The following is an 11644-nucleotide window of genomic DNA, read 5'->3' on the forward strand; positions in this document are numbered from 1 at the left end:
TTCCCCGGGCCTCTCCCCTCGGAGGCGCCCGGCGGTGCCATTTCCGCTCCCGGAGAAAGTTTTAGGCAAATAAATTGCGAAAACGCTCCGGTTTATTCCTTCCAATATCGTGCGCGTTACCCCTCCGTGGTGTTTCGTTCCAGAGCCTCCAAAGGCATGAGTGCTGCTTATAATGTGTACCTGTTTTTTTGTTCTTTTTTTGTTTTAAAAAAGGAGCTGTCGGTGGGATTGCCTTGGCAAGCTGAATGCTTTTGGTTGCGGGGAGATTTTTCTCTGTTTTCTGAAGTCTTTTTTTGGGAAAATAAAAAAGTTAAAAATAATCAATTTTTAGGCTCTGACTATTCACTGGCTTCCAGGTGGTTTAGGAATGACCATTTTATTATGAAAACTTGGAAGGCTGGAGAGTTAGTACACATTAAGTATAGTTGTTCAGTGCCAGCAGGTGTGTTTCACGTAAATAGAGACAAACTGTTGAGGCTGATGGTCCATGTGGATCCTGTGGACTGTTGGGTTCAGCTGTATCCTCCTGGAAGCCGTCAGTGCTGTCCAGGGAGGTGTCCAAGGGCAGGGCAAGCACATAACCACCCTTTCCCAGCACATCTTCTGGCCTCCTGAGATTTAGGGTTCAGGGTCTTGCGTACAAAAATTAGTTTCTTCCTGGCAAATAGGCCTTGCTGATTTTTAGTTCTGATTGCGGTAATATTTGTTGTTACCTACTTCTTCCCTTCTGTTGGGAAAGATGGTAGATAATAATTCTTACAAATGATGTTGTACACAGCTTTATAGTCTTCTGTTGTACCCCTTTGGTTTTTATTGTGTTCAAGTTGAGGAGGCTTCATGATTCTCTACATGGAAGCTGTGCCGTTCCTTTGGTTATCCTTCTTGTCTTGCTCGGTAATTCTTTTTAAAGAATTATCTAGTATAACCCCGAAATCTTATTCCCAAACAATAATAGATAGCAATTGGCTCTGACCTATCTTGTCTCGTATGTAGTATTTTACACTCCTCTACTTTGCAGTTTATCATCCAGCATTTCAGTGCTGTGAAGTTCTTGTGCAATTCTTTGCAGTCAGTCCCTGTCCTACCATACCTGAGAGTAGCTTCATCACCAAACTTCACCAGTTCCTTTTCCACCATCTCTTCCACGCCATTAGTGGATATGCTTATCAGTGCTTCGGTCACATTTCTTTCCTGATTCCTTGCAAGATAACTTTTTTTTAATATTTTGGAGTATGTTTAATTTGTCTTTTTTGAAACATAACTGCCCCAAAATATTGTAATTTGTACAGCATCTAAGTGTTACACATTCTGTTACATGTTTGGGAAGCACAGATTTCAAGTAACAAGGGAATACTCCAAGGTGGATTGAAGTTAACGATATCAGTGGACTTTGGCTCACGTCATGAAAGTATTGGCTGGGATCCCTGTTCAACAAATCCTTAGTTGTTTTCTCTCTTCACATTTATTTTATTGTATTCTTTTGTCAAGAAATATTAAGCACATTCATGAGTGTTCACAGCACCAGAGGCTTAGAAAGAATGTAGGCCATGGAAACTTGAAGGAATGATGATTAATAAGGGCGAATTTTGTGGTAGTAAAGTGTGGAAGTCTCTTAACTTTTGGTTCCCTGATTGTTGGCATTTATTTTCGTAACCTTCATTAAATGCAAATTGAGATACTTGGGGTTTTTCTTTACAGAGATTTTCAGAAGTCACCCTTTGAAGGGTCTGAATCCTGCTTTTAATCTAGTGGAAGTTCTGAAGTTTGGAGTGGGATGTAACATTCAGAAGTCAAAAGGAAAGGCACCTGATTAGTCATGTCACTTGAAAAACTGCATTTTATATCTGTGCAAAGTAGCCAGTCTTTCTTCTACAGCTGATTAATGCAAGTTTTAAAAATTACTTAATTTTTGTTATTATTAAAAGTAGTGTTTGACAGATGAGATACGAAGCAATAATAGATCACTTCACAGTGAGTTTTTTTTTCTGTGGGAAAAGTGTGCTTATTATGCTTTAGTTGAGTATTTTGTAAACGTCTACAAATGTAAAAATTGCTCGTGGAAAACAGAAGATGCTTCCTTGCTCTGAGAACTTGGAATGTGTATACTTGCTGAGAGTAATCACAGACTTTGCAGGACCATCTCCAGGCTTAGGACTAATGCCAGTTCTTCTGTATATTTATATGAGGACAATTTTAATTTCTAGATCTTTAATGAAATGGTGAGGCGTCTGCCTGCTTGATGGGTAAAAAAAAATTTCTAGTATTGCCCCTAGTATTGCAGCCAATGCTCAAGTCAGAATTTTGAAGTTTCTGAGGGTATGCATTGCTCAGAAGATGCCCTGGATTCTGGAAGTGCTTGTGAACAGGACCCCCCATAGTTTGACTTTTTCCAGGTTGTCTTACAAAGATTCTTGACTTGTACTTTCTCTCTTTAGAAGCACTGAGCTTAATGACTAACAGACCACTTTAAATTGTTTGGGTAATGACAGTGGTTAAGTTTTGTGTGTGTGTGGTGTTTTTTGTTTTGTGTTTTTTTTTTTTGTTTTTGTTTTTATCGAATGGGGCAGGTATTTAAAACTCACATAGGTATTAAATTAGAGTTCATGCATGATTGCTGTTGCTGCAGCAGGACTGTACATCTCAGATATCTGTATCTGCAGATCTGACTTTAAAAAAATTACTATTCTGTTTTCTTTCAGTGAACTGGAGCGTCTGAGCAACCTGGTTGGTAAACCATCTGAGAACCATCCCCTGCACAATAGTGGACTGTTGAGCCTAGATCCTGTTCAGGACAAAACACCTCTTTACAGCCAACTTCTTCAAGCCTACAAATGGTCAAATAAGGTAACAGAATACATCAATGTAATTTAGTTGTGTATTCCTACAGTATGTTTGATTTGTGGCACAGTAGACCTCTGAGTGAGACTCAAAATTGCTGAGTTTATTATGAAGTTGAGGAGCATAATATGTACCTAAATGTACTTTTAAAGCGTAAAAATGGTGCTTTAATTGAGAGGAGACTTTTCTGCGATACTGAGGTATGCCCTTGTTTTTCAAAGGGGGTGTTAACTCCCTAATCATAGACTGATTTGGGTTGGAAGGGACGTTAAAGATCATGTAGTTCCAACCTCCCTGTCATGTGCAGGGACATCTTCCACTAGACCAGGTTGCTCAAAGCCCCATCCAACCTGGCCTTGAGCACTTCCAGGGATGGGGCATCCACAGCTTCTCTGGGCCACCTGTTCCAGTGCCTCACCACCCTCATAGTGAAGAATTTCTTCCTTACATCTAATCTAAATCTACCCTCTTTCAGTTTAAAGCCATTACCCCTTGTCCTATCGCTACATGCCCTTGTAAAAAGTCCCTCTCCAGCTTTCTTGTAGGCCTCCTTCAGGTACTGGAAGGCTGCTATAAGGTCTCCTCGGAGCCGCCTTTTCTCCAGGCTCAACTCTCTTCAGCAACCCCAACTCTCTCAGCCTGTCTTCATAGGAGAGGTGCTCCAGCCCTCTGATCATCTTTGTGGCCCTCCTCTGGACTCGTTCCAACAGGTCCATGTCCTTATGTTGGGGGCCCCAGAGCTGAATGCAGTACTCCAGGTGGGGTCTCACGAGAGTGGAGTAGAGGGGGAGAATCACGTCCCTCGACCCCCCCAAGTCCTTCTCCTCAGGGCTGCTCTCAATCCATTCTCTGCCCAGCCTGTATTTGTGCTTGTGATTGCCCTGACCCACGTGCAGGACCTTGCACTTGGCCTTGTTGAACTTCATGAGGTTCACACGGGCCCGCCTCTCCAGCCTTGTCAAGGTCCCTTTGGGTGGCACCCCTTCCCTCCAGCGTGTTGACCGCACCACACAGCTTGGTGTCATCGGCAAACTTGCCGAGGGTGCACTCAATCCCCCTGTCCATGTCGCCAACAAAGATGTTAAACAGTGCCGGTCCCACTACCGACCTCTGAGGAATGCCACTCGTCACTGGTCTCCACTTGGACATCAAGCCGTTGACCGCAACTCTTTGAGTGTGACCATGCCACGTTAGCTGTTTAGCATCTTATGTAGATATAAAATAAAAGTATATTGTGTCCTTGCATCTGGCAGTAAACACTGTAGCAGAGGGCAGTGGGATATTAGAGCAGAGAATCAAGAGCTTATGTCACCTCCAAATCTATTTCTAGGAAAAACATACAGGGAAGTTATCATCATCGGAAATCTTGATGCCTTTCCATACCATTTGCTCTCGCTAAAAACCATTTGCATCTGGTCTCAGAAGTAGCTTTGTATTCAACAGCTTTGGCATACCTAGTGTTTTCAGATTGTATATATTGCATTGAATTTTAAGTAATGTTAAAAAAAAAAAAAAGGCCAGATAATGTTAATGCAGTTTTTTACATTTTTAAAAAATTAATTTTGTTGAACGAAACTTCTTTCTCCTGAGCATAATTCAGTTCCATAAACCTGTATGCTGACTATATCTAGAGACAGAAATTGGATAGCTATCTTTCCTTCTCTGCTCTGAACATAGTCTACTTGTGGGTCAAAAATATTCCTTTCCTCACATCTGGTTTTATTAAATAAGTAAATATTGCATTGTTGCAATTATTACTGGTCTCTGTCTGAGCACCATTATGTTTCAGGTTGCCTGTTCCCATCCTGAATTTTTTGAGCATGCTTATTACTTTTTATAGAAATATTTAAATGAATACGTATTTAAAAGCTTTCTTAAAATTATCTTTGAAATACTAGTGAGCTGTTACAAAATGTAAAAGATGGATTCATTTCTGTTATGATAATTGTTATTAGTGAGAGATTCCAGAGTTGTAGCTTTTAACAACCTTACACAAGACAGCAGGAGTAAGCAAGAATAATAAATCTGAAAATATTTAGGGCATTAAAAGAAACAATTTCACTTTAAATTATTTATTGCGATACGTGAGCGAGGAAGACTTTCAGACTACGCAAGTACTTCACAGGCAAATTCTTGTTATACATTGATCCAACCAGTCTAATATTATTCAGATTTAAAATAGAATACTACAGTAATGTTTGCATTAATACCACAATAATGTTTGTACAGTCACTTTTCAGAATACAAATACGTGTTAACTTCTAAAATCAGTAGAATTCAGCATTGACGGCAATTTGGTATGGTTGGAAAATGGGGGACATGAAGGATTTTTAAGTAGAGATTAATTGAGAAAATGTTTCATATTTGCTTGTGTTTCTTGCTGTTAGCAGCAGATTATTGGCACTGAAGAAAAAAAGAATTCATTTGCTACTTTCAGAAAAAAATAAAACCTCTTAACATTTAGACATGAAAACTTCTAAACTTGTAACGCAGTTAAGTCTTCAGTGATTTAATTACTTCTTTAGGTCATTATCAGAGTAAACTCAGCTGGTAATGAAATAGCTTTGGCAGAGTTGTTCTAGTGGAATGTTCTATTAACTCAGAGCGTTATGGAGCTTTGAAGAGCAGTTTTTTGTAATACTGGATTCTGATTTCAGAAGGCAGAAAGTTTTAGCATCGTGTGCACTCACACACAGTTAAATGTTTCAGGAGAAAACAAGTGGTTTTTTTTCTTTTATCTCTGTTGCCTTTGGCTTCTGTTTTACAGCTAAAATAAAAGATACTGTTTAAGTTGTATTTAAATAGCTACTTTCTACTTAATGGTTCTTCTGAACTTTACTAGCATCCTTTCTAGGGTTTGCAATAACCAGCAGGCATGGATAGGTTGCCCCTGTTTCTAGCAGCAGATGTGTTGCCCGTGTGAGGGTACTAGCTGCTGGACTTACCATTAGCAGCGAAGACCCTATTGATGCTCGTGTATATTGCTGCTTAAGTCTTCATCGCTAAATACGCTTCTTGAATAAGTGTTATTTCATTACATCTTTTGGCCGCCTTCTGTTCTTATTATGTGTGCCTGGTGTTTTCTGTTGCTTCGAAGGGAGGATTTAGATGTGGTGATGTGTCAATACAGTTTATGTCTGTCTGCATTTAATTTTTAATTTGTGACCCCTTTGTGGCTTGCTTGCTTGTATTTTTGATGAGCTGAGATAAGGGCATTTTCCTCTCTCTTTGATTGTTCGTGCATTACTGATGGCATGAATAGCCACATGGCTGCCAGGGGAGGATAGGCGAAGGAGAGTTTCAGGGCTGTGGTGCAATTCAAAAAGGACATTCATGAAATACAGGGAAAATGAGTACACAGACTTTGTGTTGCATGTTTCAGTGCATTCTGTTTATTTTTAAAACATGGGGAGGCTGGTAGTAGTAGCTTGTAGGACAAGAATGAGTAAGGTCGGTAGGAATAACTGGGCTATCTAATGAGAAGCAAATTATTGCTCAGTATGTCAAAGCACTATACATAGTACTATATATTTAAAAAAAAAAAAGCAAGCTTTGCTGCATTATTTTTTTATCTAAAATTGAAAGAGCAATTAGAGGCCTGAAATGGTAATTCTTTAAAAAACCCAAAACAGCAAAATCCCAAACAAAAAAAATCCCAGCATTTCAAAAGTTATCCTACTCTGTTTGTTTAAAAGCTGAGATTTTTAGTTGGTCCATTTCTGTGAGTATTTCTGCTTTGGAAATGATAGTCTCAGCCAGTTTTTGGAGCATATAATGACAGTAACCTTCCAAATACCGTAAACCACATGAAGCTCTTTAAAGCATAGTACTACCAAATTGCTTCTTTTTTTTTTTTTTAGTGTATGAGTGTACCTAAAACTTAAGCAGTTTTGTAAATCTGGAGGTGGATCATATCTACCTATGTGACTCTTACTTTTTCCAGCAAAATTGGTTGCACAAGTAATAGCTTGTTTAGTCTTGTTTTCTTAAATTTCAGCTGAGGCTGTATTAGTCATAGCTCCTTGTGGTTCGTGAGATACTGGATGTTAGAACAGTTACTTGTTTATATTTGCAGCTTTGTTTTGATGCCGAGTCAAGCAAATGCCCAATTTTGATTTGGTCTTGGATGCATGGACAAGCTTTCTGGGTTAAGTAGCAGTGCTGGGTGGGAAGGGTAGTGAAGATCACACTCACAGGCATAAATAGAAAATTTTGTTTAAGGTATGGATGTTAACATAGGAGATTAGACTTACCTGATGCTTTTCAACTTGTTTTATTTACCACATCTAATATGTGTAGCTGTGGCTGGTTACGTGTTGTGAGCAGACTCACTTTTAGGTGTGAATTTACTGACCTAACTCTTTGGCTTAGTGCAGTAGAGATTAATTGCATTTAATTGTGATTTCAGAGATATTTGCCCCAAACCTTATTTTACTGCTCCTGTGAGTCACAATGCTGGTTCCTCTGTTTCTGAGTATCTTAAGTTTCCCTGTTCCAGGGGTACAGAAAAGTACAACGGGAAAAGTTAAAACTTTCCTTACAGAAGGGTGTTATCTTGGCAGGGCTTGTTATTTATTAGCACCTGCTATCCTGATATTTACTTACTGTAGTTTATGCAATAGTTTTGCAGATGGTAAAGTTGTCCATATAATGGAAGCAGCTGTTTGGGAACACAACAGCTTGTCAAGTGCATTAATTACATACACATGCAGCTGTAAAGGAACTTTACTTTCCCAGGTGTTTAACAGAGCTCACAAGCTATAGCTGAAAAGGACAGGAAGTTTAAGTTGCTCTTATTGCAAGCAAGAAATAAACGGTTTTTCTTCTTTGCTTTAGCTTCTTTTATGTATCAGTAGATATCATACAAGTAAATTACTTTGACTGTAGGGTGCGTGGAAGCATGTAGTAGCCATGGAACAGTATTTAGGTCTACTTGATAAATTTTTCCCCCCCTCCAATTCTATTTAAGAAAAGAGGTTTTCTTCGTTACGATTGAAGTGCTGTTTCCCAGAAGGATCTATATGTGCCCTCTAATGTAATACTGAAGATATAATATTAGATAAGACAAAAGAGCTGTCATTCTGTATGGGTAATGCAGATAAAGTATTATCGGTAAGTTAGGAAGTTTGTAGAAATCAGTAGTGGGTTTTGGGTTTGGTTTTTTTTTAATGTGGACTGTCTCTGTCTAGTAATTGTAGTTGATTTCTGGTTTTAGTAATTATGTACATCTCAGCTGTTGAATTGTTTGTAATATGATTGCTGTGTCTGAGCAGCTGAAATCTAAGATGACGGTAGCAGTCAGAAGGGTTTCTGGTTTGTATGTGCATGGCCTGGTACTACTTGAAACAGTCAGGACTGGACCTGCAGGGTGCTGCTGCCTTATCTCTCGTTACCAGGTGTTTGCTGCTTGCATTATATTGGAAGTCAGAAGAAACTACCGCAGGGGAGGATGCATTTGCTATAAGTTTAGATGAAAGGAATTGTTAACAGTCGCTCACTAAATTAGACTGAAATACTGATTAAGTTTTGATTTGTAAAAAAAAAAAAAGATGTGACCTCACGTTTGCGACAGAGCACTGGAAGAACTCACCTCTGTTTCTCTTCAGGACGCTTCTGTAGCAAGTGCCCTTATGCTGGCCTTCCTCGTTCCTGGGTGCTTCTCCTTTTCCACAGTAGATGAGACCATGATCTCATGAATAAGAGCATCATTTACTAAGCAACTGCGTGTTTCTTGATATTTGTTCTCAATACTGGGTGACAAAGGGGTTTTGTGGGGGAAAAAATACTTGCTGATGGCGTGATTAAACCGATATTATATACTTATTCATATATAAAATGTTAATAAAGTTTGTGATGGTGTGGTTGCCTGATCCAGCTATAGTAATGCTGGCAGTCAGGGCGGATGCAGATTTTTGGAATCCAGGAGTTTGAACTCATTCTTTGGTATGAACTTTTGTTTTCCATCTGCTGCTTTAGTGAGGTTATTTGTTGCCTGTAGTGTGTATTTGTTCATCCTCTTTGCCCTTGGCAAAGCAATTGTATACCCTAGCCCTGTGCATGCCCGAGGCAGTGTCTGTTAAGGTGCTTCCATTGACTTTGGTGGAACAGAAATATGTCCACTGAGCAAAGCAAATGCTTTTATAGGGCAAGTTTCTCCTCTCTTAATGGGTTTCTGTCAAGTAGTTCATGCCCAACATTTGAGCTTTAATTACTGGTAGAGATTTTTTGCTTATTTGCTTTTGTTTATTTGAAGAGTATACGCAAAATGATCAGCTACCAAACCAACACCATAGAATTCCTCTTTCTACCAGACTTAAGAAACATTGAGTTTGCTGGATAGCAGCAAACGGTCTTCCCCAAGTTGCTGAGTGATAGCAGTACTAGCAGAGTTTACTTGCCCAAGTGAAAATACTGTCTTCTACAAGTTGTCTTTCCTTCCCCCCCCCCCTTTGCAGTAAAGAGTTTGTTTTCAGACTTTCAAATAACATTATTAACAGCAGTAGAAGTGGGGGAAATTTAGAACAATTGTAGTCTTGAACAGGTGATGTTATTTTAAATTTTTTCCTTGCCTTAAACTTCACTGAAGTGCAGTGTTGAATGTTCTACTGTTTTCAGAGCTGCGTTTGTCCGTTTGCTATATTCCAATTCCAACGCTTCCATAGTCTGAACCTACGTGGGTAGGTGTATGTGAGTGGTGGTGGTATTGTTTTATTGTGATGAGATGGTACTTAAAAAAACCATGATAACTGCGTGTTTGGAAAGGCTGTTATCTACCACTTCAAGCAGAAAGCAAAAAAATAAACTTTTCTGACCCTGTGACTCTCTGGATGAGTAGGATTTAGATCAAATTATTTAATTTCCTCATCTGTGAAAAGAATATTATGGCAACTTGCATAAACTTTACAGTATCAGTGTGTTGTATGTATTCCAAGTGAACAAAGCTGGACAGGAGTTGTCATAAATTTATTTAGAAGTAATACGCTGGCATTTGCAAAATGAAAAAAAATTACTGTTGATCTACATGCTGAAATACACTAAAAATATTTGGATTTAAATTTGTTACTTCATAGCTTCCTCTTGTTTTTACATAAATTCAAAAATCGAACTGTTGAGATGATTACCATTAATGAGTTAAAATGATTTTGTGTCACATGATGAGAAAAGGAATATATAGTTTTTGTTTATTAAATTATTTTGATGTGTTCCCTGATAAATTATTTGTATAAATTGTGTTTGTTGTAGGTCTCAAAAAAAGAAATCAATAGAGCCTGTAGAGAAAGTCCAGACTTGTTACGACTGCCCTTGGTAGCTTAGTATTGATTAGACACAAATATTGAGTTTAATGACAATAAATGACATTAAATTTTAAGCATAATAGTAGAGGAACACTGTTGAAGTAATTTTTTTTTTGTTGTTGTTGTTCAACTTGATTGTAAAACAAAGTGTTCCCTCCAAGGAACATTAATTTTAAATTTTGGATGCACTCAAACATTTTGAATTTAATGTAGTTTTACAGTAGCACGGACAATGTAACTGAATTACTATGTTGGCAGTTCTTTGGAAGTTCAGGCAAATGGCCAAGATTTTGTCCTTTCAGGACTTTTTTTCCCGCAAAAATGTGGTGGTGTAATATTGTGACATACTGTTGCATGGAGAGCCAGCTTATGCTGCTGAGATTTCATCCACCCAAATTGGGAAACATGTTCTTTTCAGGTGTACTGTAATGTCAGTGACAGACCTGTGGCATTGAGGAAAACGGTATCATGGTAACTGGATCATCTGCTTGCCCAATGCTTCTGGAGGTTGCTTTTGAAGATCCCCTGTGCTAGCTGGGGTAAGAGTGGGAAGGTTAGTGGTGCAGCTTGAGACAACTGGTATTCTCAGTGAGCAGGAGCTCTAAAGGAGTTACTTAAAGAAAAGATTTGAAGTGACCAAAATCCCTTGGTTTGCTCACAGAAGGGAACAAATGAAAAAATAAAATAAGATTTTAATTGAGGGAAAGTGACAAGTCCCTACAAGGATGTCTCTGTTGCTCTCTGAAGAGCACATTTTAAGAGCAGAATCAGTGCTTCGTAGAGGGAGCCGGAGTGGAAAGGCTCTTGGGGATTACCGGCTGTGGACTCCTTTCCTGTGCAGATAAGCCATGGGAGTTTATATTCATGTCACTGGAGAAATGAATGATGCACGAACTGGTGTTTTCTTACACATGGGTCACAAAATAGGAGCTGGGCCACTTGGATTCTGTTCTTGCTTTTCTTACTAATTTTTGTTGTAACCTTGAACAGGATGCATGATTTTTCTGTGCCTCATTTTTCTTAACGGATAAAATAGGATAATAATACTTAACCTACTTCTTGGGAGAGTTTCTAGTCTAAATGTGTCTCAAGTGCATTGGGTTCTTTGGACAGAAATGCTTTGTAGATGCCAAGCATTATACAGCTAGTGACTAATGTTTGCCTGGCAGTGTGGAAAAATGCCCTTTATGGGCTTTTAATTTTGTGCGATTTTAGGCAAATGTTTTGGTGAAATGTCCTTGCTGTTCAGAATTACATTAATGTTCTTTTTTTTTTTTTTTTTAAATATGACTAGGAAACAGGTGGTTACCTCTTTGCCTCCAACTGCCATAGTTATTAATTATTGCTCAGTTGTCTGCCTGGAGAATACTGAGTTTTACTATCGCAGAATAGATTTTTAGTGACCAACTATGACAGGGGTGGAAAATTCAGGTAGTGTGCAAATTATCCTTGATATTACAGTGCTGCGGGAAAAAGCACTGGAAAAGCTACGAGGAAGAAAAAAGACCTTG

The 11644-nt window shown here is 38.7% G+C and overlaps 1 protein-coding gene across 1 annotated transcript in view; it reads left to right on the forward strand.

The window, feature by feature from the left end:
* MED27 (mediator complex subunit 27) overlaps nt 1-11644 on the forward strand; it is a 109639-nt gene that overhangs the window by 14609 nt on the left and 83386 nt on the right. Inside the window, exon 3 of the mRNA XM_009322176.1 lies at nt 2700-2844. Coding sequence (XP_009320451.1) covers nt 2700-2844 — 145 coding nt within the window. The remainder of the gene's footprint in view (nt 1-2699; nt 2845-11644) is intronic.

This window comes from Pygoscelis adeliae, unplaced genomic scaffold, assembly GCF_000699105.1.
Source record: "Pygoscelis adeliae isolate BGI_AS28 unplaced genomic scaffold, ASM69910v1 Scaffold114, whole genome shotgun sequence".
Lineage (NCBI taxonomy): Eukaryota > Metazoa > Chordata > Aves > Sphenisciformes > Spheniscidae > Pygoscelis > Pygoscelis adeliae.